At 45.5% G+C, this 24,193-nt stretch overlaps 1 protein-coding gene across 1 annotated transcript in view; it reads right to left on the reverse strand.

Annotated features, from left to right (window-relative positions):
• LOC124788539 overlaps positions 1 to 24,193 on the reverse strand; it is a 573,870-nt gene that overhangs the window by 95,871 nt on the left and 453,806 nt on the right. Inside the window, exon 23 of the mRNA XM_047255809.1 lies at positions 11,249 to 11,455. Coding sequence (XP_047111765.1) covers positions 11,249 to 11,455 — 207 coding nt within the window. The remainder of the gene's footprint in view (positions 1 to 11,248; positions 11,456 to 24,193) is intronic.

Here is a 24,193-nt window from a genome sequence, read left to right on the forward strand (position 1 = left end):
AGCGACGGTGCCGTCCGGTCAGCGCCCTGGGGACCCATCTACTGGCTCGCCTCATCCCCAGGTGTTACCGACGCTGCCTTCCATTGTGCCCCACGCCGCCGCTGCCGCCGCCGCCGCCGCCGCCTGTTCTCCCGCCGGCGACGCCCGCAATGGACACTTCGCTGCAGCCGCCAAACGCCTCCCTGGGTCACGCGCCGCCGATCGCTTCCCATGACCAGCTGTCCTCCGACATGGAACTCTTGCCCGCTCCGGACCAGATGTCGTCTTCGCCCGTCGGGTACCCCGACGCGATGGAAGTCGAATCTTCGGCCCCTCCTGTCTCTTTACGGGCGCATACACCGCATGTTAGCGTGCACCCTGGACTAGGTTTTCAGGCGTTACCTAGCTCCCCTCGGACCGAATGGCAGGGTGCGGGTGGCACAGCCTCGCCTGTTGTTAGGCTCCCCACCTCGTCGCATACGTCAACATGGGGTCCTCCCCACGGCGGGCGGAAGCCTTATAACACAACCGTTCGCCGATTTGCGGGGGAGGAATGTGGTGTCACCGCCAGACACCACACTTGCTAGGTGGTAGCCTTTAAATCGGCCGCGGTCCATTAGTATAAGCCGGACCCGCGTGTCGCCACTGTCAGTGATAGCAGACCGAGCGCCACTACACGGCAGGTCTAGAGAGACTTACTAGCACTCGCCCCAGTTGTACAGCCGACTTTGCTAGGAAAGGTTCACTGACCAATACGCTCTCATTTGCCGGGACGATAGTTAGCATAGCCTTCAGCCAAGTCATTGGCTAAGACATAGCAAGGCGCCATTACCAGTTATAGTAAAATGAAGATTATATCTGTACAAGAGCGATGTACACCGATTATGGATTAAAGTTAAGTATTACAAGAATTTCGTACTTTATTGCAATTCTCAAGACATTGTCCTGTTCCAGACCTCACGCCGGTCTGCGTGTATTTAGACGCGTGCATTTCGGCCTCCTGTAGCGACACGGTGTTGGCTCTTGAGTCAACACTACAAATGTGGTGGTCAGAGCACCAGTAGAACATTTTCTGTATCCAGAAAGGCCCGTACAGGACCTGCGAAATGCGGTCGTGCATTATCCTGCTGAAATGTAGGGTTTTGCAGGGATCGAATGAAGGGTAGAGCCACGGGTCGTAACACATCTGAAATGTAACGTCCACTGTTCAAAGTGCCGTCACTGCGATTAAGAGGTAACCGAGACGTGTAACCAATGGCACCCCATACCATCACCCCGGGTGATACGCCAGTATGGCGATGACGAATACATGCTTCCAATGTGCGTTCACCACCATGTCGCCAAACACGAATGCGACCATCATGATGTTGTAAATAGAACCTGGATTCATCCGAATAAATGATGTTTTGCCATTCGTGCACCCAGATTCGTCGTTGAGTACACCATCGCAGGCGCTCATGTCTGTGATGCAGCGTCAAGGGTAACCACAGCCGTGGTCTCCGAGCTGATGGTCCATGCTGCTGCAAACGTCGTAGAACTGCTCGTGAAGATGGTTGTCGTCTTGCAAATGTCTTTGGGTGAAAATTGGAACACATTGCAGTCGTCTGCTGCGGTGTTCCCTATTCAACAATGTGCGCTGAACTATGCTCTACGAAACACTTGTGCCTGCACCAAATCATATTCTGCCGTCAGTTCTGCCGCCTATCGCCGCTTATTCTGCTTTACCGTGCGGACGACCCTCTGACTTCCAAGTTCCGTGATGAGGCGAAGATGTCCAACACCTTGTTGCCAACTCCTGTTTTTACCAGCCTTCAGTCGATTTCTGGAAATTCTTCAGCGGCACACGGACAACGTTTCACTGATGCCTAGACGCCTGCCAAACAATCTGCGCTTTGTCAGAGTCGCTTATGTCAGCGGATTTCACCATGTACGGCCCATATCGTTACTAGACTGATTCACCATTCGCCTCTGCTATGCGAACACCTAGCCACAACGTGACCGTGGAATCGTTCCTTTCAGAAGTAATCACCGCATGCGTTAAGACGTTTATCCCACTGGGAGACGAGACGACCAATTTTTGTTTCGTAGAATGAGTTTGGTCGCTGTCGTACCCACAACCGCACCCACTCTTGCATTTCTTCGTCAGTCTGAAACAGACGTTCACGCATGCCTTTCTTCGGGTTGCCAAATTCGTGAAACTCTCACGGTGAAAGACCCGGGCTGTATGGAGGATGTTACAGTGTTTCCGAACCAAATCGCTGAAGTGTAGTATTGCCTTCGTCTGACTGGCAGTGTGGGAGCGGGCGTTATCGTACACAAGGATGATTCCGTCTACATCCACATCTACGTGATTACTCTGCTATTCACAATTAGTGCCTCACAGATGGTTCAATGAACCACCTTCAAGCTGTCTCTCCACCGTTCCATTCTAGGAAGGCGCGCGGGGAAAACGAGAACTTAAATTTTTCTGTGCGAGCCCTGATTTCTCTTATTTTGTCGTGATGATCATTTCTCCCTATGTAGGTGGGTGCCAACAGAATGTTTTCGCAGTCGGAGAAGAAAACTGGTAATTGAAACTTTATGAGAAGATCCCGTTGCAACGAAAAACGCCTTTGTTTTAATGATTGCCAATCCAATTCACGTATCATGTTTGTGGCACTGTCTCCCCTACTTCGCGATAATACAGAACGAGCTGCCCTTCTTTGTACTTTTTCGATGTCCTCCGTCAGTCCCATCTGATACGGATCCCACACCGCACAGCAATGCTGCAGAATATGGCGGACAAGCGTAGTGTAACCAGTCTCTTTAGTAGACTTGTTGCACCTTCTAAGTGTTCTGCCAACGTATCGCAGTCTTTGGTTGGCTCTACCCACAACATTGTCTATGTGATCGTTCCAATTCAGGGTATTTGTAATCCCTAAGTTTTTAGTTCAATTTACAGCCTTCAGATTTGTGTGACTTATCGCGTAATCGAAATTTTGAGGATTTCTTTTAGTACTCATGTGAATAACTTTACACTTTTCTTTATTCAGGTTCAACTGTCACTTTACGCACCATACAGATATCTTATCTAAATCATTTTGAAAGTCATTTTCGTCATCTGATGAATTTACAAGACGGTAAATGACAGCGTCATCTGCAAACAATCTAGCATGGCTACTGAGATTTTCTCCGATGTCGTTAATATAGATCATGAACAATAAAGGGCGTATAACACGTCCATGGGGAACGCCGGATATTATTTCTGTTTTACTCGATAACTTCCCATCTATTACTACGAACTGTGCCCTTTACGACAGCATTCTGACAACCCGAGGGCTAACGGCAAAGGCAACAGTGGAAACATCCTACATCTCCCATGCCAAAGAAATCCAAAGCTGTTCATTCAAGTTCCGATAAGGTATCGATTATCTTCTTCTTCGACTGCGGGGACACTCTGCTCGTCGACTTACCCGGCACAGAATGATCCTGTCGCTAGATAATATCCGTCCCCACACTGCCAATCGGAGGAAGGCTACGCTTCAGCGGTTTGGCTGGGAAACACTGCAACATCCTCCATACAGCCCCGATCTTTTAGCACGTTATTTTCACATCTTTGGCGATCTGAAGAAAGACAAGGGAGGACATCGGTTTCAGTCGGAGCAGGAAGTTCAAGATTGGGTACGGTTGTGGATCCGTCAGCGGCTGATCGCGTTCTACGGATCAGGAATTAATCGTCTCGTCTCCGGGTGGGATAAATATCTTAACATGTGTGGTGATTAATTTTAAATGGAACCACTCCATGGTTCCATTGTAGTTATGTTCACCTTTCATTTGACTGCCCCTCTTATTTTTCTTACCGCGTTAAGTGCACACAACGCAAGCAAGCGACGTGCAGTCTCGCGATAGGCAGTGGTCATAATGTATTGGTTCATCAGCGTAATTCTTGCTATGTCCAAGAACCGTGCCACGCTCCTTGTTTGAGCTGAGAAGCAACCTGCGTGGGCAGGTGACGGACGCTCATTGGTTCATAGAAGAAAAGGAAGGAAATAATATTGTTTTTAACATCCCGTAGGCATCAAGGTCAGTAAGCTCGGATTGTGTCAAATTGTATCAAGAATACGGATGGTAATCAGCCGTTCCCTTTCGAAAGAACCACCCGGCATTTGCCTAGAGCGATTTCGGGAAAGAACGGGAAACCTAAATCAGGATGGCCAAACGCGGGTCGGAACCGTCGTCCTCCCAAATGTGAATCCAGTGTGCTAACCACTGCACCACCTCGCTCGGTCATTGGTTAACTTTCGAATGCGCGTTCAGAATATCTGAACTGATTAATATTGTTCTGTACCTTCGAAAAGACTCGGCAACGTACGTTTTCCAAGCTCTGATGTCAGAAGCTTGTTATACAATACTTTAACGATCCAATTCACGAGTCGTGTGAGATCGGCTTTACAAAGAGAAGATCCTCGAGGATCTGGAAGGTACTAGAAAAACAAGAACACACAAGTTTTCCGTAGTTGGTTCCCTAGCAGCTCACAGAGGTGCAAGGTTGGTAGATATTCCACTTCATCACTGCCGAACCGATCTACGCTGAAAAAAATGAAGACAGCTTCCCAACTGTTTTCCAACTTCTGCACTTCGTCAAGGGTACGTTCATTTTTGAGCTCTATGATTTACTCGGCTCACCTCACTGGATGCTTCATCAATTGTATCAAACCGTTTTCCAGGGAGTTATTGCTTCAGTCTGAGAAACAGATCAGTCTGTTGGCCTCATATCAGGTGGGTGGGGAAGTATTTCTCATCCATGCGGTCTTGCATTATCTTTCAGGGAGTGATGACCCTGTAGTTTGGTCCCTTTACTCACCAAGCCAACGAATATTATCGCGCAAAATGAGGACACCAGCTGCAAGCATGCCAGGTCTTCTTTGACGAATCTTCGGGTGCAAAACATTTTGCAGAAACAGCTTGTACTGCACTCCTGTTACAGACGTCCCCTGGGGCACTCTGTTTGCAGCTGCAATTCCATTCATTCATATGTAAAGACCATCATCAGTTTCACCTTTGATTGTTGGCGGAGGAATTTTAACGGGACTAGAGATCCGGAACTTTTCCACTGTGACGAGTGAGACTTCAGTTCCTGCTCAAAATCTCGTATCCAAGTTTCATCAAGTGATAAAATCTTTTTCAGGAACTGTTCTCCATCAGTTCGATAACGTTTAAGTAATTCCTCTGCGATTATTTAGCAACCTGCTTCCTGGCTTGCACTCAGATCGTGCGAAACCCATCTGACAGCAACTTCTCTCATCTTTAACTTTTCTGTAAGCTGACTTTACAGACATTTTGTCGTCATATGCAATTTTTCTCACATGTTTTTCGTCGAACCTCTCTCAAAATGTCATTACCAATAAACTGAGTTGTGCAGTATGTTGCCGTTGATGGCCTTCCACTTGTTGGGTTGTGCTCAGTGCTTACCCGATCTTCACAGAAACAAGCAGACCACTGTGATACTGTGCTACGATCCACTACACTATTCCCACACATCTCTTTCAAAATGTGATAAATTTCTGTTGGGTTCCTTCCACATGGGGATTCGATTTTGGTGTAGGAACACTAGTTACTACTTGTAAGGGGTGGACATCAATGAGGGCTGTCGCTAGACTCATCGATTTATCGAGCTCCAAAGAGCTCCACGAAATTATTTAACATTCGCGCCTTCCAGCCAGTCAGAATCAGGACCAGAATGTATGCATTTTCATTGGCCATTTCCTGCTCCTACTAGAAGAGCTTCTGTAAGATGCTGCCTCCTGGCCACAAACGTTCGAAACATCGACCATCACTGGGAAATTTCTCGCCCCTAAAACCAAACTAGTCGGGTCCGATCACCACCCATTTAGGAGGATCAGGGAAACACCACGCCATCATCTTCAGGTTTAATAAAACACCCCTACACCCTGCAACTGCAGACTGAACGAGATTAGTATGAGTGGTGTTCAAAAGGAAAGGTAACAAACAACACTGTGGATATAATTGAAGACTTTTTCAAATTTAACCGCCAGATGGCTGGGAAAAACTATCCCACTGTTTCACAAGCCAGATTCCCTGTTGCCAGAATCCCTGTGGCTGTGACAGGAGCCATTCCTCCGCTGTGTCCTTCAGCTCGTCCTCCGAGTTGAAGCGCTTTCCTTTGAGATGTTTTTTATGGGACCAAACACATGGAAGACGCAGGACGACATTTCCGGGCTGTATGGCGGATGCTCAAGCTGGTCCCACTTGAAGCTGGCCATTATACTTTATGTGACCTTGGAGACGTATGGACGCGTGTTACCGTGGGGCAGAATCATTCTCTCCGTGAGTATCCAGGCCGTTTGCTCTTGATGGACTACGGAGTGTCTCACAGTACAGGTCACTGTTAATGGTCTTTCAGTCCTCGAGGAATTCAATGAACATGCCCGCATGCGTCGAAAACGACGGCACGCATCACCTTGTTGCTCAGGGTTCAAATGGCTCTGAGCACTATGGGACTTAACAGCTGTGGTCATCAGTCCCCTAGAACTTAGAACTACTTGAACCTAACTAACCTAAGGACATCACAAACATCCATGCCCGAGGCAGGATTCGAACCTGCGACCGTAGCAGTCGCGCGGTTCCGGACTGCAGCGCCTAGAACCACACGGCCACCAATGGCCGGCCCTGCTCAGGGCACAGCTTTGAACTATTAGCGGGAGATGACGATGCATACTTCCATTGCCTTGATGTCTCACTTTTTTTTCTGGTCATCAGTCTACTGACTGGATTGATGCGGCCCGCCACGAATTCCTTTCCTGTGCTAATTTCTTCATCTCAGAGTAGCACTTGCAACCTACGTCCTCAATTATTTGCTTGACGTATTCCAATCTCTGTCTTCCTCTACAGTTTTTGCCCTCTACAGCTCCCTCTAATACCAAGGAAGTCATTCCCTCATGTCTTAGCAGATGTCCTATCATCCTGTCCCTTCTCCTTACCAGTGTTTTCCACATATTCCTTTCCTCTCCGATTCTGCGTAGACCTCTTCATTCCTTACCTTATCAGTCCACCTAATTTTCAACATTTGTCTATAGCACTACATCTCAAATGCTTCGATTCTCTTCTGTTCCGGTTTTCCCGCAGTCCATGTTTCACTACCATACAATGCTGTACTCCGGACGTACATCCTCAGAAATTTTTTCCTCAAATTAAGGCCGGTATTTGATATTAGTAGACTTCTCTTGGCCAGAAATGCCTTTTTTGCCATAGCGAGTCTGCTTTTGATGTCCTCTTTGCTCCGTCCGTCATTGGTTATTTTACTGCCTAGGTAGCAGAATTCCTTAACTTCATTGACTTCGTGACCATCAATCCTGATGTTAAGTTTCACGCTGTTCTCATTTCTACTACTTCTCATTACTTTCGTCTTTCTCCGATTTACTCTCACTACTCACTACGTTATTCCAAAGCGGCATATACAAATTTCAACCGGTTTGGTTGTTACGGTGTTTCGCACGTTTTCATTTGAATACTCGTTACACAATAGCGAACAAGACTAATAAAGATGGGCAGTCAGGTAAATATATGGTGTCCACATGAAACCTCCTCAATTTCCAAATGCAATAAAAAAGGGTAAGACACAAAGACACTTGCTATTTGTGGCATCACGTAAAGCAACTCAAAAAGTTTTGTATAGATTTTTCTTAAACGAGTCTTTTCGTTTTGTTTCCGGTAATAAATAACTGCCGGAAATGGCCGCAACATAAGTGAGAGCCCAGTGCGTAGTGTGGTACGCGGAAACGAAATCACCCATTGCTGTCCAAAGAAATTTTCGCCGTGGATTTCAAAGGAAGCCACCAGACGTTAAGCTCCTAGCCACTGGGAGTGTAAACAGACAATGAGGTTCTGGGAAAAAACGCATGTCTAATCAAATTGTAGAGGAGATCAGAGAGACCTCCCAGAAAAGCCCATCAACGTCAGTTCGCGAGCCATCACGAGACCTAAAGATAGTTCGCTCAAGAGATCATAAGGCGCTGGATCAACCGCTTCGGTGCAAACTTATCAAAGTCCAAACTGTGCAAGCATTCAAGCGAAATGATTTCCAGTTTAGCCACGAATTTGCTGTTGAGATGCTTGGCTGGATCGAGCGAAACCCCAACTATATAGGAAACGTCGTTTTCTCTGATGAAGCAATATTTTACACATGCAGGAAGATTAACTGGCACAATAACTGCGTCTAGAATCCTGAAAACAAAATAGTTCCCTGGAACATGTCAAAGACTAGGAATAGATGAACGTGGGTATGTGCTGTTGAAAAACAGCGTAGATGGATCACTATTCTTCACCGAGTAAACAGTAACAGGAAGAATTTAGCGGTACGCATGCGACATCATGCGCTACCTAATGTGTTCCGTAACGAGGCGCACAAAACCGAGATTCTTCCGGGGCCCATACCTCTGTTTCTGTCGGTGATGGGAAGGTAGGGTCAAGTGTTGTAGATAGCCCTAGGGACCATTTGTATATTCAACAGGAGGGTCGCCTTAGTGTCACTATGCTACATGACAGGGTTCAAGTATGAATATTACACATTTCCTCTTCCTTAGGTAAATGGAGAAAATCGTCGGTTGGGTCTTTTTGCATTTGATGTGGTCTAGAGTGGACCGTAGGGTGCTTATGGAGGCACCATTAATTCATCGCCGCTTCTTTAGACACCCCCAAAAATGCGTTTTTACCGTTTTTTCGTAGCAAAGCCGAGCTGGGGTTTCCAAGACTGCTATCCACAGTAAATGGCTGAAATTTTTATGCAGTATTCCTAAGATCCTGATACCGAACATCAGTGGAAATTTTCTTGGTATCTTTGTCCGTTTTCGAGATACAGAGGTTCAAATTCATCCTTCTTATACACGCACGTACAATCCAGTGAGGCGAAAATGTAGTGACTTAGGAAGGAGAAATATGCTGTAAAATGTCTCCGTTACCATGAGAAGGGTTCTGGGACTCCATGTTGTAATAATGAAACACATTCAAATTTCTGTGCACGTAAATTACTGGTCTGACGTGTAAAATTAGTCTTACATTATTTCAGTTTCACATAAGTAAACGATCAAAATTTTACTGATCCATAAATCTCTTTTCATATGTGTGACATACCCTGCTGTGGCAAGGAAAAGAAGGGAATCAACGGAAAAATGATCCCATCGAAGCGCAAAAAAGGCTCTGACTGAAAATTGGAGTACTACCTGCGTCATTCTACCTTCCTCAGCGTCTTTAAAAATTTTCTCAAAAATTTTGGCAGGCGAACATATTCGAGCTTTTTTGTGCAGAAAGAGGAGGAGATAGTGGCATCAGAAAAGAGATGGAAAAGTAATAAACACTCGAAGATAGTAGACAGTGGTTGTCGTATAGAAAGAGGAAGGAGACAATGGCAGTGTGAGAGAAAGAGAGACAGTCAGTGGCAGTGGAACAGAGTTGACAGTGACAGAACAGTGCTGGGAATAGGGTGAAGGAGACAGTGAAAGTGGGAGAGGATTATAGAGAAGGAGAAAGTGGAAGTGGGCGAGAGTCTGTGACAATGGAAATGAGGAAGAGAGAGATAGTGACAGTGAACAGAGGCAGTGGCAGATGGTAGACAGTGGTTGTCATATAGAAAGAAGAAGGAGACAATGGCAGTGTGAGAGAAAGAGGGGCACGCAATGGCAGTGGAACAGAGTTGACAGTGACAGAAAAGTGCTGGGAAAAGGGTGAAGGAGACAGTGAAAGTGGGAGAGGAATAAAGAGAAGGAGAAAGTGGAAGTGGTCGAGAGTCTGTGACAATGTAGATGAGGAAGAGAGAGATAGTGACAGTGAACAGAGGCAGTGTCAGTGGAAGAAATGAATGAGATAGTAGCAGTAAGAGAGAGCGAGAGGGAGAAAATGACAGTGAGAGGAGACAGCAGTAGTAGGACAGAACGATGGAGGCTGTGGCTGTCAGATAGGAAAATGGTTCAAATGACTCTAAGCACTTGGTTCAAATGGCTCTGAGCACTATAGGACTTAACATCTGAGGTCATCTGTCCCCTAGAACTTAGAACTACTTAAACCTAACCTACGGACATCACACACATTCATGTCCGAGGCAGGATTCGAACCTGCGACCGTAGCAGTTACGCGGTTCCGGTCTGCAGCGCCTAGAACCGCTCGACCACCGCGGCCGGCTGCTCTGAGCACTATGGGACAACATCTGAGGTCATCAGTCCCCTAGAACTTAGAACTGCTTAAACCTAACTAACCTAAGGACATCACACACATCCATGCCCGAGGCAGGATTCGAATCTGCGACCGTAGCCGTCGCGCGATCCCAGGCCGAAGGTCCTAGAACCGTTCGGCCACACCTGGCCGGCGTCAGATAGGAGACGGTGAAAATTAGAGAGGCACTAAGAGATAATGGCAGTGAGTTGGCTGAAGGAGTGAGTGAGAATGGGCAAGTGGATGGGTATGAGCGACTTGCAGCGGTGGATTATTGGGTATGAGCGAGTACAGGTAGGGAAGCTTATTGGAGTGAGAGACGAATTGCATGTTAAAAACAACGCAGATGTGTTCGCATGCCAAAATTTTTGGAAAAATTTGTGAAGATTCAGAGGAAGGCAGAATGAGGCAGTTGACAACCCACTTTCCACTCAGATCCTTTTAAACAGGAGCATATTCGCCTATAGCTGCCGATAGGAGCATTTTTCCGGTGGTCTGGACACGATTGTGCAATTTCATGTCCCTCAGTTTCTCCCTCTTCAGCCAAATGTGATCTTGCAAGAGAATGGTATACCACCGCACTGCAGTCTACTTGTTGGTGACTTCCTGGAGCGAACATCTGCACAGCGACGGATAGGATGTGATGGACCAACCAAGTTGTCACCTGTCTCTCTCTGCACCTACCCCTCTGGAATTCTTCATGTGGGGTTATGTGAAAGACATTGTATGTGCCTCTCCTGTATGTGCCCTTCGCGATCTCTGAAATTGTGTATGCAGTGGCCTTCATCACCCCGGGCGTGCTTCCGTGCACATGGGTAGAGGCAGAGTATAGTCTAGACATTTTACATGTTACAAAAGGAGACCATACTGACCTGTAGTACCTTCCGCTCAATGTTTTTGAGGTACTTTATATGATGCCGCAAAGATTAATTTGCTATTGGAGTATTTTTTTTTTTTTAATTGCATTTGACAGTCAGGGAGGTTTCATGTGGACACCACAAATGTGTTACGATCCAAGCTAAGCTTAAACAGAAGCACTGTGCCACTTGGCTGCGCGCGCTCTTACCGTGAGGCTGGAGGAGGGCACGGACGAGGTGGTGGAGGAGGCGTCGTCGTCGTCGTCTTGCGGGCTGGAGGCCGTGGAGGGCGTGGGCGCGCGAGCGAACGTGCGGAACATGGCCAGGATGGCGTCGGCCGACGGCGGCGCTCCCGTGGCCGCTGGGCCCGACGCCCGCCGGCGAGACACCTCCGCGCTCGACACGGAGTCGCTGCCCTGCACACCGCAAACACCGCCGTAAGCAGGACGAACACCGCATATTTCTAGATCTGTCCAAGGCGTTTGACACTGTAGGCCATAAAAGTCTACTGGAGAAACTATAAAATGTAGGTTCAGTCACCTTTCACAACGCAGAAGCACTGAAACTGTCGCGTTTCGAAGGGGCAAGCCATCATCATCAGAACTATTCTACAAGAATCTTATAAAGGCGATAAAGATTAAATCACACTGGTGTCCAAAATTAAAGCAACAAACGGAAATTTTGCAAGGTTGCGTTTATTTTGCCACAAAACAGTATAAGCAGGCAGTAGCAACGTAGAAGCAACATAAAGAATACAGAACGTAAACAACTGCAACATACATAACAGTAGACGAAAATGTTCTTCGTTTTTTCCAACTTAACAGATTTGCGCACACGTTGCGACAACTGGTTAATGTGCTCACTATGGGGTGTGACCATCTCAGGCAACAATACTGGCCTGACAACGACGGAGCATGGTGTGAATAACTTCATCAATGTCATGTAGAGGCAATAGCACCCTTTCTTCCTGCGGAGCTGCTCGAAACTCTTGGATAGTGGTTGGTGAATGCTGACGTGATGCAACCTGTCTCCCGTTCATCCCAGACATGCTCTATGGGATTCAAACCGGGAGAGCGAGCAGGCCACGCCATCCGTGCGGTATCTTCCGTTTCCAAGAACACATCAACCACTCGTGCTGTATGAGGTCGAGTATTATCGTCCATCAGTTTGAAGTCTCGGTTGCACAGCACCGTACGTGAGGTCCCAGGGCCTCTCTCGATACCTGACAGCAGTTAAACCTTTCCGATTTATCCGTACCATTTCACAAAGAGATGTTCGTGATCAATATGATCCCTGCTCACACTGTAACAACAACGACGTTGTACTATTGTACATATAAATACTATTTTTTTCTCTGATTTTTCGTTAAACTTGAGTAATTGATGTTCTGATTTCATTTGTTTTCTTGTTTCATGCCATTGTGTTAAGAAAACTGTAAACAAATTTCAATGTTAATATTAATGTTTATGTCAAATGTCAAGCAATATTGTAATAGAATTGAAAGGTAACAAATGTTGAAACTGTTGTAACATGTTTGAAATTGTAACTGTGCGTCTGGTCCATACGTAGGCAATGTGTTAGGATATGTAGAATGCAAAACCTCGGGTGAATACCCTGTCTGAAGGGGAGCGGTAAAAGGTGGATGACAGGCGAGCGCGGGAAAATGCGCACGGGCGCTGCACGGCACAGCGGGCTCAGCAGTAGTAGTTGGAGTTTGGCATTGGTCTGAGCAACACGTTCTGGAGCGAGGAGGCTCTCCTGGAAGACGTAGTTTCATTGAGCCTCGGGTATGCCGTTCCAACGCCCATACAGCATGGCAAAATTACATAGGCACTAAACGGAAAAGTATTGCGACGCCATGAAGAAATAAAGTGCCGGTACGTCAAGAGCCATAGCTGTGGTTGTATGTGTGCTCTGTGCCTCGCCATCTCGCCGCCTGCCAACCGCCGCATCGATACAAACAGGTTGAAACTTTTAGTACTGTATCCGTATGGACCAGTGTTACTTTTGTTCCATACTGTTCAATAACAACTTAATAACAACTTAAATTTTACCAGAACTTTCCTATCATTTAATTATCCTCACAACTAACCTAGACAGGGTCCTTCCCAAATGTTGTGCAATCCGAGTGTCCCGAGATGAAAAATTAAAGTTTGTGTTAATAATAATTACCTGCAGACCTAGCTATGTTAGAATGGTGTTTAAAGAACTGTTTTGTTAATGAACCAGTAAATGAACAACGAAGGTCTGACAAAGTTGGAAGATAACTTTAATATTGATTTACTAATGAAGTTTAATTATTTCGAGACAGATATAAAGGTATTTAAATGAGTAGGAAATAAGATAAAAAGAGTAGTAACTCATATATTGGAAATCTTGAGCGCATAATGACTTAAGTAATCAATTTTTTTAATACAGTGATCATAACAGTTTCAGGGTCCCCCCCCCCTTTTTTTTTTATTCATTTGAATTCTGAAGTGTTCTAAATTGGTTTGACTAGCAAAAGTTAAAGTCCAAATAAAAGTCAAAATTTATCAGTGTTTTATCTTTATCAAAATTGACATTGTATGTATGACTCGAAAGTGCTATTTCTAGGGTAACCTATGCCCGATTTTAATCAGATCAATAGGCAGTACGAAGTTTTGTAGCATACATCATAGTGTAGTGTTATGTATTTACGGTTTTTTAATATCAGTACAGAACGTGAAACTATCAGTTCAATAGATTTTCTGGTTCTAAAATTCTACTATATTATGCAGTGTTACTACTTGTTGCTTTGCACGAATATCAGCCAACTTGTACAGGGAAGAAACTCAGTTAATGCCTAATTAGGCTGGCGACCGTATTATTAACAAATTGGTAGCATCTGCTGTGTTGCTTTTCGTCCGTCCTGACGTGTAGTTGCATTTCGGACTTATTTGACGTATCATTGTTATTACAGAGTGGGTGTAAGTGCCACCATTCAGGTACACGCGGTCAATATCTATACAAAAATGCTGTCTCGTAAGGTGAACCTCACTCACTTACCATAGTACAGGCTGTAATGAGTATTGTGTGCCCCGCGCGCACGTTACAACACCATTAGTGATCCTCCCCGATATCGGCCTCCTTCCGCAATACTCGGGTCTTAAAATGGTATTCCACATTGCCTTCAGATGCTAATCCTCCGAGAGCCGCTCTCCAGACCAAATAGGGACTCATATGCGAAAATAACATTGGCCCACTGCTCGACTGTATAAGTGGCATGTTGACGACTCCACTACAGACGTTCCCTTTTGTGAATACGCCTCAGAGGCACCCATACAGCAGGTCTACGGCAGTAAGGACTACACTGTCGAAACCTTCTCTACACCTTTTGCCTCGATACAACACGTCCAATGGATGCTGCGAGGTCAGATGCCGTTTGCTGCGCAGTACTAAGGCGGTACCGTTGTGAACTTACAGCCAAATAACAAATCCTTGCTTTCTGATGTCACACGGGGTCGGCCTTGTCTTGGTCATACAGTTTCGGCTCTATAAACTCTCCACACATGCGAGGAACAACAATTTACGTCAAGCCATTGGGCCACATCAGTTTGCGACTGTCAGCTTCCATCCTTCCTATGGCCCTCCACCGCAGAGAGTCTGGTAGGCGTCTTCTGTGTGCCGTGCTGCACTACCTGTGACTGTATACCCAGAAATCGTGCATGTGGGACTACCAAGCAAACACTGCTCCGTTTGATAGGTATCCTGACGTCATCGTTGGCATTGTTTTCCGTTGACCGAAATGCCATCTTCCGTGCAGAACACGATCGTAAGGATATCTGTTGACAGCACTATTACATCGTGAATTAGAAACAGGACGGGGAAATAGCGGTTTGTTGCTTTAATTTTGGATAGCGGAGTGTGACTTAACATAAAAACATTTTTAAATATAAAAATATACAGGATGTAGGGCTATTACAGGTACAAAAGAAAGATGCAAGTAGAGGACAATGAAACGAGCAACTAATTCTGACAAAAATGGGTCGTCAAACCAATGCTCTCCCAGACATGTCATACAAGTGCAGTCACGTCAGTGTTACAACACTGTTAACGTCCCAGGTGCTGAACAAAAACTGCCTGTCCCTGCTTCAAAGAGAATGAATAGAGGAAATAGAGAGAATAGCAGGAACAATTCACGACTTGGTTCAAATGGTTCAAATGGCTCTGAGCACTATGGGACTTAACATCTGTGGTCATCAGTCCCCTAGAACTTAGAACTACTTAAACCTAACTAACTTAAGGACACCACACACATCCATGCCCAAGGCAGGATTCGAACCTGCGACCGTAGCGGTCGCGCGGTTCCAGACTGAAGCGCCTTTAACCGCAAGGCCACACCGGCCGGCCACGACTTGGTACTCGTTTCATGTTCGGTAGGCCAAGTGGCCCTTGAGTACTAGTGAATTAGTTCACAGCGCTGCTGAATGATTAGTTAGGCCAAGTGGTCAGTAGTTAGCAGACTGAGCGACAGTACAAACACTCGTCTGTGTTAGAGAACCTTTCTGATAATTATTGAGAGCATCACTAAGCAAACGTGTTCATTAGAACAATACATTGACTAAAGGAAGAGTAATAACTTGCTACTTCAGGAAACCATCCTGCCAACTCCACGAGAATTACCAAGCTTCTGTAACGTAATCGCTTCTAGCCAAGGCGACATACTGCCTCTCATCCCTGGTATAAAGGCTGACCAAATATCAAAATAAACCCACGCAGGTCACACCAAGACCAGTCTGACGCAACATCAACATACCATCTACTCTTCCATTTCATTCCTGTCTATAACAGTCAAACACCCTGTTCAAGAACTTAATAACAGGGTAGTGTTGTCCTGAAGTATGTTCTGATAGTTAAATCACATATTTGAACAACTGGTGCGCCACAGTATCCAAATTGAGGGCACACTCCTTCAAAATACCTCATTTCAGTGTTATCGCTGGGAGCCTAGATTTTAACACTTAGTTTAACAACCACTATCTCGCATCCACCATGGATTAAACCGAAACTAGAACCATTGCAAGTAAGAGGAGTACCGAACGATTGGCACCAATTACATGTTGAAAACATTCTACAGATGGTAGATATAGTACGGTTCTTAAATGAAGTGTAATTTTGAATGAAACATTTACCAAATCAAAACTGCATTAATATATGGGTTCCTCAAGGTAGCAGTTTAGGACCGTGATTGTTCTTGATTCATTGTGAGTGGGCAAAAGTCATGGCAAGACACTGGGACACAAGTTGGCCGTGGGCTACTGACGCCTATTCTTCGTATTTGTCTCCATACAGCCCTGGCAGAAACGGGCTCCTGACGAATGCAATCTATCCGCAGTATAGCTTCGATCAACCTATATGGCTCTGCAGAAGAGACGTGACGTCCATTTGTCACAAACTTGTGGTCGGCTCGTGTGGCGGTTTAGTCAAGTGGAAACGTCATCTTACACAACACTAAAGATCTACCCTAGAGAATGTTGACCCCGTGAATCTTGTGTAACCGTCGAGTTGCTACGACCCAGCAAAAAGATTTCCCAGAACGCAAAGTGTCTGCGTCCTCAGACGGTGCGGTCGATAGTCTGCTGTATACACTTGGGCTTGACCATTAACGACATGCACGAAATGAAAGCAGCCTCCGCGCCAACATGAGCTCACTTCGTCTTGTGCTGTGCTCTAGTGTCTACCTCGCTGACAATGTGCCTATGTGACCGAGCTACTTACTGTATCTCATCTGCGTTGTGAATACACGCTTGCTGACAGACTTGCGTGACCAGACTACGTGATTCGTCTCTTGGTGTGTGTGTCCAACTTTACGATGGTAAGACACGAACTGATTATTTCATTTTACACGTCTATGTACGTAGGACCAAATTAAGAGGTAAATCTCCATGGTCATGGGACGTGTCAGTAGATGAAATTAACATCAGAAATGGTAATAACATATAAAATAAAATATACAGGAATCGTATACAGATAACAAGCTGTTGAGTATACAGGGTGTTCATTTTATATGAAGACATTTAAATGTCTCCAAAACAACGCATTAGATAAAAAAATTTACAATTAAAATTTGTTCGTCTCGAAAAGTGGACACCCAGTGACATCAAATTCAACCGCTCATCGCACACCGTTTGTGGCGGTGGGAGGCAACTTGGAAATCTGAAATGGAAACCCAATTCGGAGTTTACGGAAAAAAATACATAAGGTTTGTCTGGCGTATTTCTGGTTAGCGACAGAAGGCGCTGCAATCGAAAAAACAAAATGGGTAGAAAATCATATGTTTCAAAATGCCATCCAATGACACATCAATTACCCCCCCCCCCCCTCCCCACCTCCACCCACCCACACGCTCCATGATGGGGTGGATGGTCGGGTTTGGAATCATCGGATGTCTGTCTCCGAGACGAACATATTTTAACTATAAATTGTTTGGAGCCGATGTGTAGTTTTCGAGATATTTCAATATCTTCAGATAAATTGAACATCCAGTAGAGTAACACAATCAACAACATAACACAATAATTTGCTTAACATTTCTCAAGGAACTCCCAGACAGAATAGAAGGAGGTAAATTCTACAGTTTCGATTTGAAAGTGGGTGCATTACTACTAAGATTTTTAAATTCTTGTGGTAGCTTATTGTAAATGGATTCAACAGAATACAGCATCCCCTTCTGCTCAAGAGTCGAAGAGGCGCTATCCAAATGCAGACAGGATTTCTGTCTAGCATTAACTGAGTGAAGATTGCTGTCTCTCGGGAATAAGCTCATATTACAATTATCAACAAAAGACGTTGAAGAAAACATATACTCTAAGGCAAAAAAGAAAACCAAACGGCAGTGGCACACCACGAAGAAATTTTCCGAGTGGGGTGGAAATCGGTGGATATGATGTACATGTACGGACAAAAAAATGATTACAAATTCAGAAAAATTAAATAATTTATTCAAGAGAAAGAGCTTCTCAGATTGAACAAGTTGCTTCTGGCCATTGTGCAAGCATTATTCGACTTGGCGTTGATTGAATAGTTGTTAGATGTCTTCCTGAGGGATATAGTGCCAGATTTGTCGAACTGGCGCATCAGATCGACAAAATCCCGAGCTGGTTGGTAGCCCCCCCCCATATTACTCCAAAGATTCTCAACTAGGGAGAGATCCGGCAACATTTCTGGCCATGATAGGGTTTGGCAAGCACGAAGACATGCAATAGAAGCTCTTGCCGTGTGCAGGAGGACATTATCTTGCTGAAATGTAAGCCCAGGATGGTTTGCCATGAAGGGCAAAAAACGGGGCGCAGGATATCGTCGACGTACCCCTGTGCTGTAAGGGTGCCGCGGACGATAACCGACGGCGTTGTGCTATGAAAAAAAATGCCACCCCAGACCACTAATTTCGGTTGTTGGGCCGCGTGGCTGGCGAAAGTCAGGCTAGTATTCTACCACCGTCCGGAGCGCCTCCAGACACGTTTTCGGCCTGGAATCTCATTGACTCGATTAGAATCGTCGCCAGTGATGAGTCAACCTTCGAACTGAGCCCCAATGACGAGCGGGGAGCAATGTGACACCGTCAAGTTAACGGCCGAGTTCTTTGTAAATTTCACTCGATCTTGTAGTCACTGCAGTAACATCACATACCCTTCAATCCGTGAAGTTTCATTTCCTTTTATCCTCTCCTTCTGGGTGCCTCACTTCTTTGGTCAGACGGAATATTTATAATTACTGCATTAACAACACTACCCATACTCAAGAAACAAGAGTCAGTCGTAGCTTACATATATCGTAAAAAATTAACAAAAGACTTGAAACAGTATTTCCTACCAGGGATCAACCAGTATGATAATTTGACACAGGAAGTGTCTGAGCTAAATAAAATCAGTTAATGTGTCTGGAGGTCGTGCATCGAGCAATTTAGAGACGAATGTTGGGTATCGCTAGGAGCGACATGAAATAGATCCGGAAATAGAGTTCAGTGAAGATATAATTATGACCGTGGGGAACAAATGAAGTGGCCGGCATACGTGGTCAGGTAAGTACACTGAAGCGCCAAAGAAACAGGTATAGGCATGCGTATTCAAATACAGAGATATGTAAACAGGCAGAATATGGCGCTACGGTCGAGGAGCGCAGTTGTTAGATCGATTACTGATGGTAGGTTATCAAGATTTAAGTGAATTTGAACGAGGTGTTATAGTCGGCGCAAGAACGATGGGACACAGCATCTCGGAGGTAGCGATGAAATGGGGATTTTCTCGTACGACAATTTCACGAGTGTACCGTGAATATCAGGAATCTGGTAAAACATGAAATCTTCGACATCGCTTCGGCCGGAAAAAAGTTCCGCAAGAACGGGACCAACGACGGCTGAAGAGAAATGTTCAACGAGACAGAAGCACAACCCTTCCACAAATTGCTGCAGATTTCAATGCTGGGCTATCAACAAGTGTCAGCGTGTGAACCATTCAACGAAACATCGTTGATATGGCCTTTTGGAGCCAAAGGCCCACTCGTGTACCCTTGATGACCGCACGACACAAAGCTTTACGCCTCGCCGGGGCCCCTCAACTCCGGTATTGATGACTGGAAACCCGTTGTCTAGTCAGACTAGACTCGTTACAAATTGCATCAAGCGGATGGACGTATACGGGTATGGAGACAACCTCATGAATCCATGGATCCTGCATGTCAGCAGGGACTTTTGAAGCTGATGGAGGCTCTGTAATGGTGTGGGGCGTGTGCAGTTGGAGTGATATGGGACCCTTGATACGTCTAGATTCGACAGGTGACACGTACATAAGCATCCTGTCTGATCATCTGCATCCCTTCATGTCCATTGTGCATTCCGACGGCATTGGGCAATTCGAGCAGGACAATATGACACCACACACGTCCAAAATTGCTAGAGAGTGGCTCCAGGAACACTCTTCTGAGTTTAAACACTTCCGCTGTCCACCAAACTCCCAAGACATGAATATTCCTTGCAACGAGCTGTTCAGAAGAGATCTCCACCCCCTCGTACCCCTAATGATTTATGGACAGCCCTGCAGGATTCATGTTGTCAGTTCCCTCCAGCACTACTTCAGACATTAGTCGAGTCCACGTCACGTCGTGTTGCCGCACTTCTGCGTGCTCGCGGGGGCCCTACACGAGATTAGGCAGGTGTACCAGTTTCTATGGCTCTTCAGTGAAGATGGTATATAGACCAAGGAATTTCATGCTGGACTCCAAGAGATCAGAAAAGGTCAAGATGACGACCTGATGGAAGGCAAGATGATGACATTAAGAAAGATGAAGAAGCAGCACGGATGCGAGTTGTTGAAGCACATAATACATGAAAAACTAGATAAGAGGCATTTATCCAACGATTGATGAATTGCTATATTGAGAGTTGTTAGCGCCTCTGAAATCACCATGAAGATGAAGCACAGATAATTGAGTTGTCACATGACTTCTTTGTATCATAACATGTGTTTTTCGCCCATTAGCTAAAAGTACCACGAATTGTATCTTTATTAGATACTGTATTCACGATCTCCTTATGTTAAATAATAATCAACACTTCAAATAAATCACGTGCGATACAAGAAAGAAAAAAAAGGAGCATTAGAGGGCGCAAGAAAACCAATGAAAATACTGCGAAGTGAAGAAACCGTTTACCTCCCTCAGACACACCCAGGTCACTCGACAATCAAGTACACTACCTGATTGGCGGACAATAATTTCCACCCTTCGCGTTTCAGACAGCTTGAACTCTGCAATTTCAGTGAGGTGTGCTAATGTTTGTGGAGTAATGACAGCCCATTCTTGCCAAAGAATCGAAACCAGAGAAGTTAATGGTGTAGGATACTGGGGTTTGGAGCGAAGTAGATGCTCTAACTCATCCCAAAGGCGTGCCATTGAGTTCCGGTAGAGTTTTTGGGCAGGTCATTCCGTTTCAATAACGTCATTGGCCACAAACCAGTGCATCACAGACACTGCTTTACGACAGGGTGATTCGTCTTGCTGGTACAGTCTTCGTTTCCGAGCTGTTCCTTTGCTATATGCAGCACATAATGCTGTAAAATGTGATCATATCCTTCGGCACTTAGCGATTTTTTAAGCGCAATAGCCCCTCGTCGGAGGTTCGAGTCCTCCCTCGGGCATGGGTGTGTATGTTGTTCTTAGCGTAAGTTAGTTTAAGTTAGATTAAGTGGTGTGTAAGCTTAGGGACCGATGACCTCAGCAGTTTGGTCCCATAAGACCTTACCACAAATTTTCCTAAGGGCAATAAGAGCGCCACGCCCTAATCTCGAAAAGCACATCCGTACTGTAACACAACCTCCACCGTACTTCACTGTCGGCACTAAACGTGATGGCAGGTAACATTCTCGAGGTGTCCGCCAAACCCAAATCCTTCCATCGCATTGCCACTAGGTAAGCGTGATTCATCACTCCAGGGTTTCTCGTTTCCAGTTATTGCCCAGTAGTATCGGTTTGTACAGCACTTCAAGCGTCGTTTATCATTGATTACAGGAATGTGTGGCTTATGAGGAGCTACGCAACCATTGTACCCCATTCTTTTTAACTCCACACGCACAGTCGCTGCGCTAGCTGGACTGCTGGTAGCACTTTGGTACTCTTTGTAGTGACTCCTTCGTTCGATTTCATGCAATTTTTTACAACCCTCCGTAATGCTCAAGGGTCCGTGTTTGGCCTTGCTTTAGCTGTTGTTGTTCCTGCGTACTTCGACTTCACAATCACACCACCAGTCGCCTTGGGAAGCTATAGAAGGGTTGAAATGTCCCTGATGGATCGGTACTCAGATGACTCCCAATGCTCAATAGAAGTTTGAAGTCACTGAGCTCTCCCAGCCGACCCATTCAGCCTTTTACACTCGCAGGCCCACATCTCGTGACATTACGCATTAATAGCGTGTCTGGGTACTTTTGATCAGAGAGTGTACGTTTCTGACAAACTCTTGGGCTACACGTTATGTTTCGTACTGCGTAAAAATATTGTCAAGATATGTTCGTTGTGACGGATTCCTGACAAAAATAAGAATTGCTGTTGTTTTACTGGCTATTGATTGCACCTGTGTGCTGCTGGTGCTGAAGTTTTGCATGGAGCCTAAGAGTGCTATAGAATTCATCTGCGTGCTGTCGCGTGGTATGAAATGTAGCAGTACGTTTCGTTGAGTGCATGCACTTGCAAGTTCATAAGTAGATCGTGTGATTAGCTACGTTTTACATTACTACTGCGTCCTGCTGATGATATGTAGCATTATACACTGTAGAAGTAAGTGCCATGGTTTAGACTATCTGCTAAGGTACAGGAAAGAGTGCAGCCAAACTTGCTTTGGACTTCACATTCTGGTGGAGTGATAGTGCATAGCAGTGACACGGAGTGCATGTGTTTAGTATTTTAGTGTGTTTTGGCGGAGGGGGAGAGGAGCAGTAAAAGCTTTGCATCTGAGCTATACATTGAGTGGACAAAAGTCATGGGATACCTTCGAATGTATCAGATCTCCTTTTACCGAGGATAGTGCAGCAGTTCGACGTGGCATGAACTCTACAAGTCTCTGGATGTTTCCTGCAGAAGTAATGAGCCACAATGCCACTCTAGCTGTCCATAATTGCAAAACTGTTGCCGGTGATGGATTCTGTGAACGAACTGACTCATCGATATTGCCCCATAAATGTTCGATGGGCGTTACGTTGGGTGATCTTGGTGACCAAATCATTCGCTCGAATTTTCCAGACTATTCTTCAAACCATCTGCGAACAATTCTAGTCCATCGACATGGCACATTGCCATCCATAACAATTCAATCGTTCTTTGAGAACATGAAGCCCATGAATGGCTGCAAAAGGTCTCTAAGTAACCGTGAATATCCATTTTCAGTCAGTGTGCCAGTTCATTCGATCTAAACACAGCCCACACCACTATCGACCCACCACCAGCTTGCACAGTGTCTCGTTGATAACTTGGATCCATGGCTTGCGCCATACTCGAACCCTACCATCAGCTCATTGCAACTGAATTCAAGACTCGTCCAACAAGGCCAGGTTTTTTAGTACTCCAGGGTCTACGTGGTACGGTCAAGAGCCCAGGAGAGGCACTGCAGGCGATTTCGTGCTGTTAGCAAAGGCACTAGCGTCGGTCGTCTGCCGTCATAGTCCATTGACGCCAATTTTCGCAGAACTGTCCTAGCAGAAGCGTTCGTCTACGTCCCATATTGATTTCTGTGGTTGTTTAATGCAGTGTTGCTTGTCTGTTAGCGCTGACGACTCTACTCAGATTTACTGCTCTCGGTCATTAAGTAAAGGCCGTCGGCCAATGCGTTGTCCGTGGTGAGAGGCAATGTCTGAAATCTGGCATTCTCGGCACACTTTTGACACTGGGAATCTCGGAACGCTGAATTCCTAACGATTTAAGAAATGGAATGTCCCACACGTCTAGCTCCAGCTACCATTCCGCGTTTAAAGTCTATTACTTCCCGTTGTACGACCATAATCGCGTCGAAACGTTTTCACATGAATATGAGTACAAATAACGCCCGGGTTCCCGGGCTCGATTCCCGGCGGGGTCAGGGATTTTCTCTGCCTCGTGATGGCTGGGTGTTGTGTGCTGTCCTTAGGTTAGTTAGGTTTAATTAGTTCTAAGTTATAGGGGACTGATGACCATAGATGTTAAGTCCCATAGTGCTCAGAGCCATTTGAACCATTTTTACAAATAACGGCTCCACCAATGCACTGCCCTTTAATACCTTGTGAAGGCAGTACTACTGCCATATGCATTTGTGCATATCGCTATCCCACGACTTTTGTCATCTCAGTGTATATTGCTGATTATACATTGTGGTCTGGAGTGTAGCAGTGAGTCCTACAGATTGTACTGTGTGAGTAGTATAAAGCATAGCAGTGCTGTATAACGCATCTGTGTGATGGTGTGTAGTATGGGGTACAGCAAGTTGTGGCACGAATTGCAACTACGAGTTTCTAGTGATACAGTGCATTATGAAATGGACTGTATCAGTGTGCTGTATTACTGTATAACATAAAGTGAGTCGTAACTGACTTGCACGGCAGCAGTGCGCTCTATTGTATTGTAGTATCGAGTATATTTCTGCATCCATGGACTGCACCTCTGCACTGTAGAGTAAT

Source organism: Schistocerca piceifrons, chromosome 3 (assembly GCF_021461385.2).
Source record: "Schistocerca piceifrons isolate TAMUIC-IGC-003096 chromosome 3, iqSchPice1.1, whole genome shotgun sequence".
NCBI lineage: Eukaryota > Metazoa > Arthropoda > Insecta > Orthoptera > Acrididae > Schistocerca > Schistocerca piceifrons.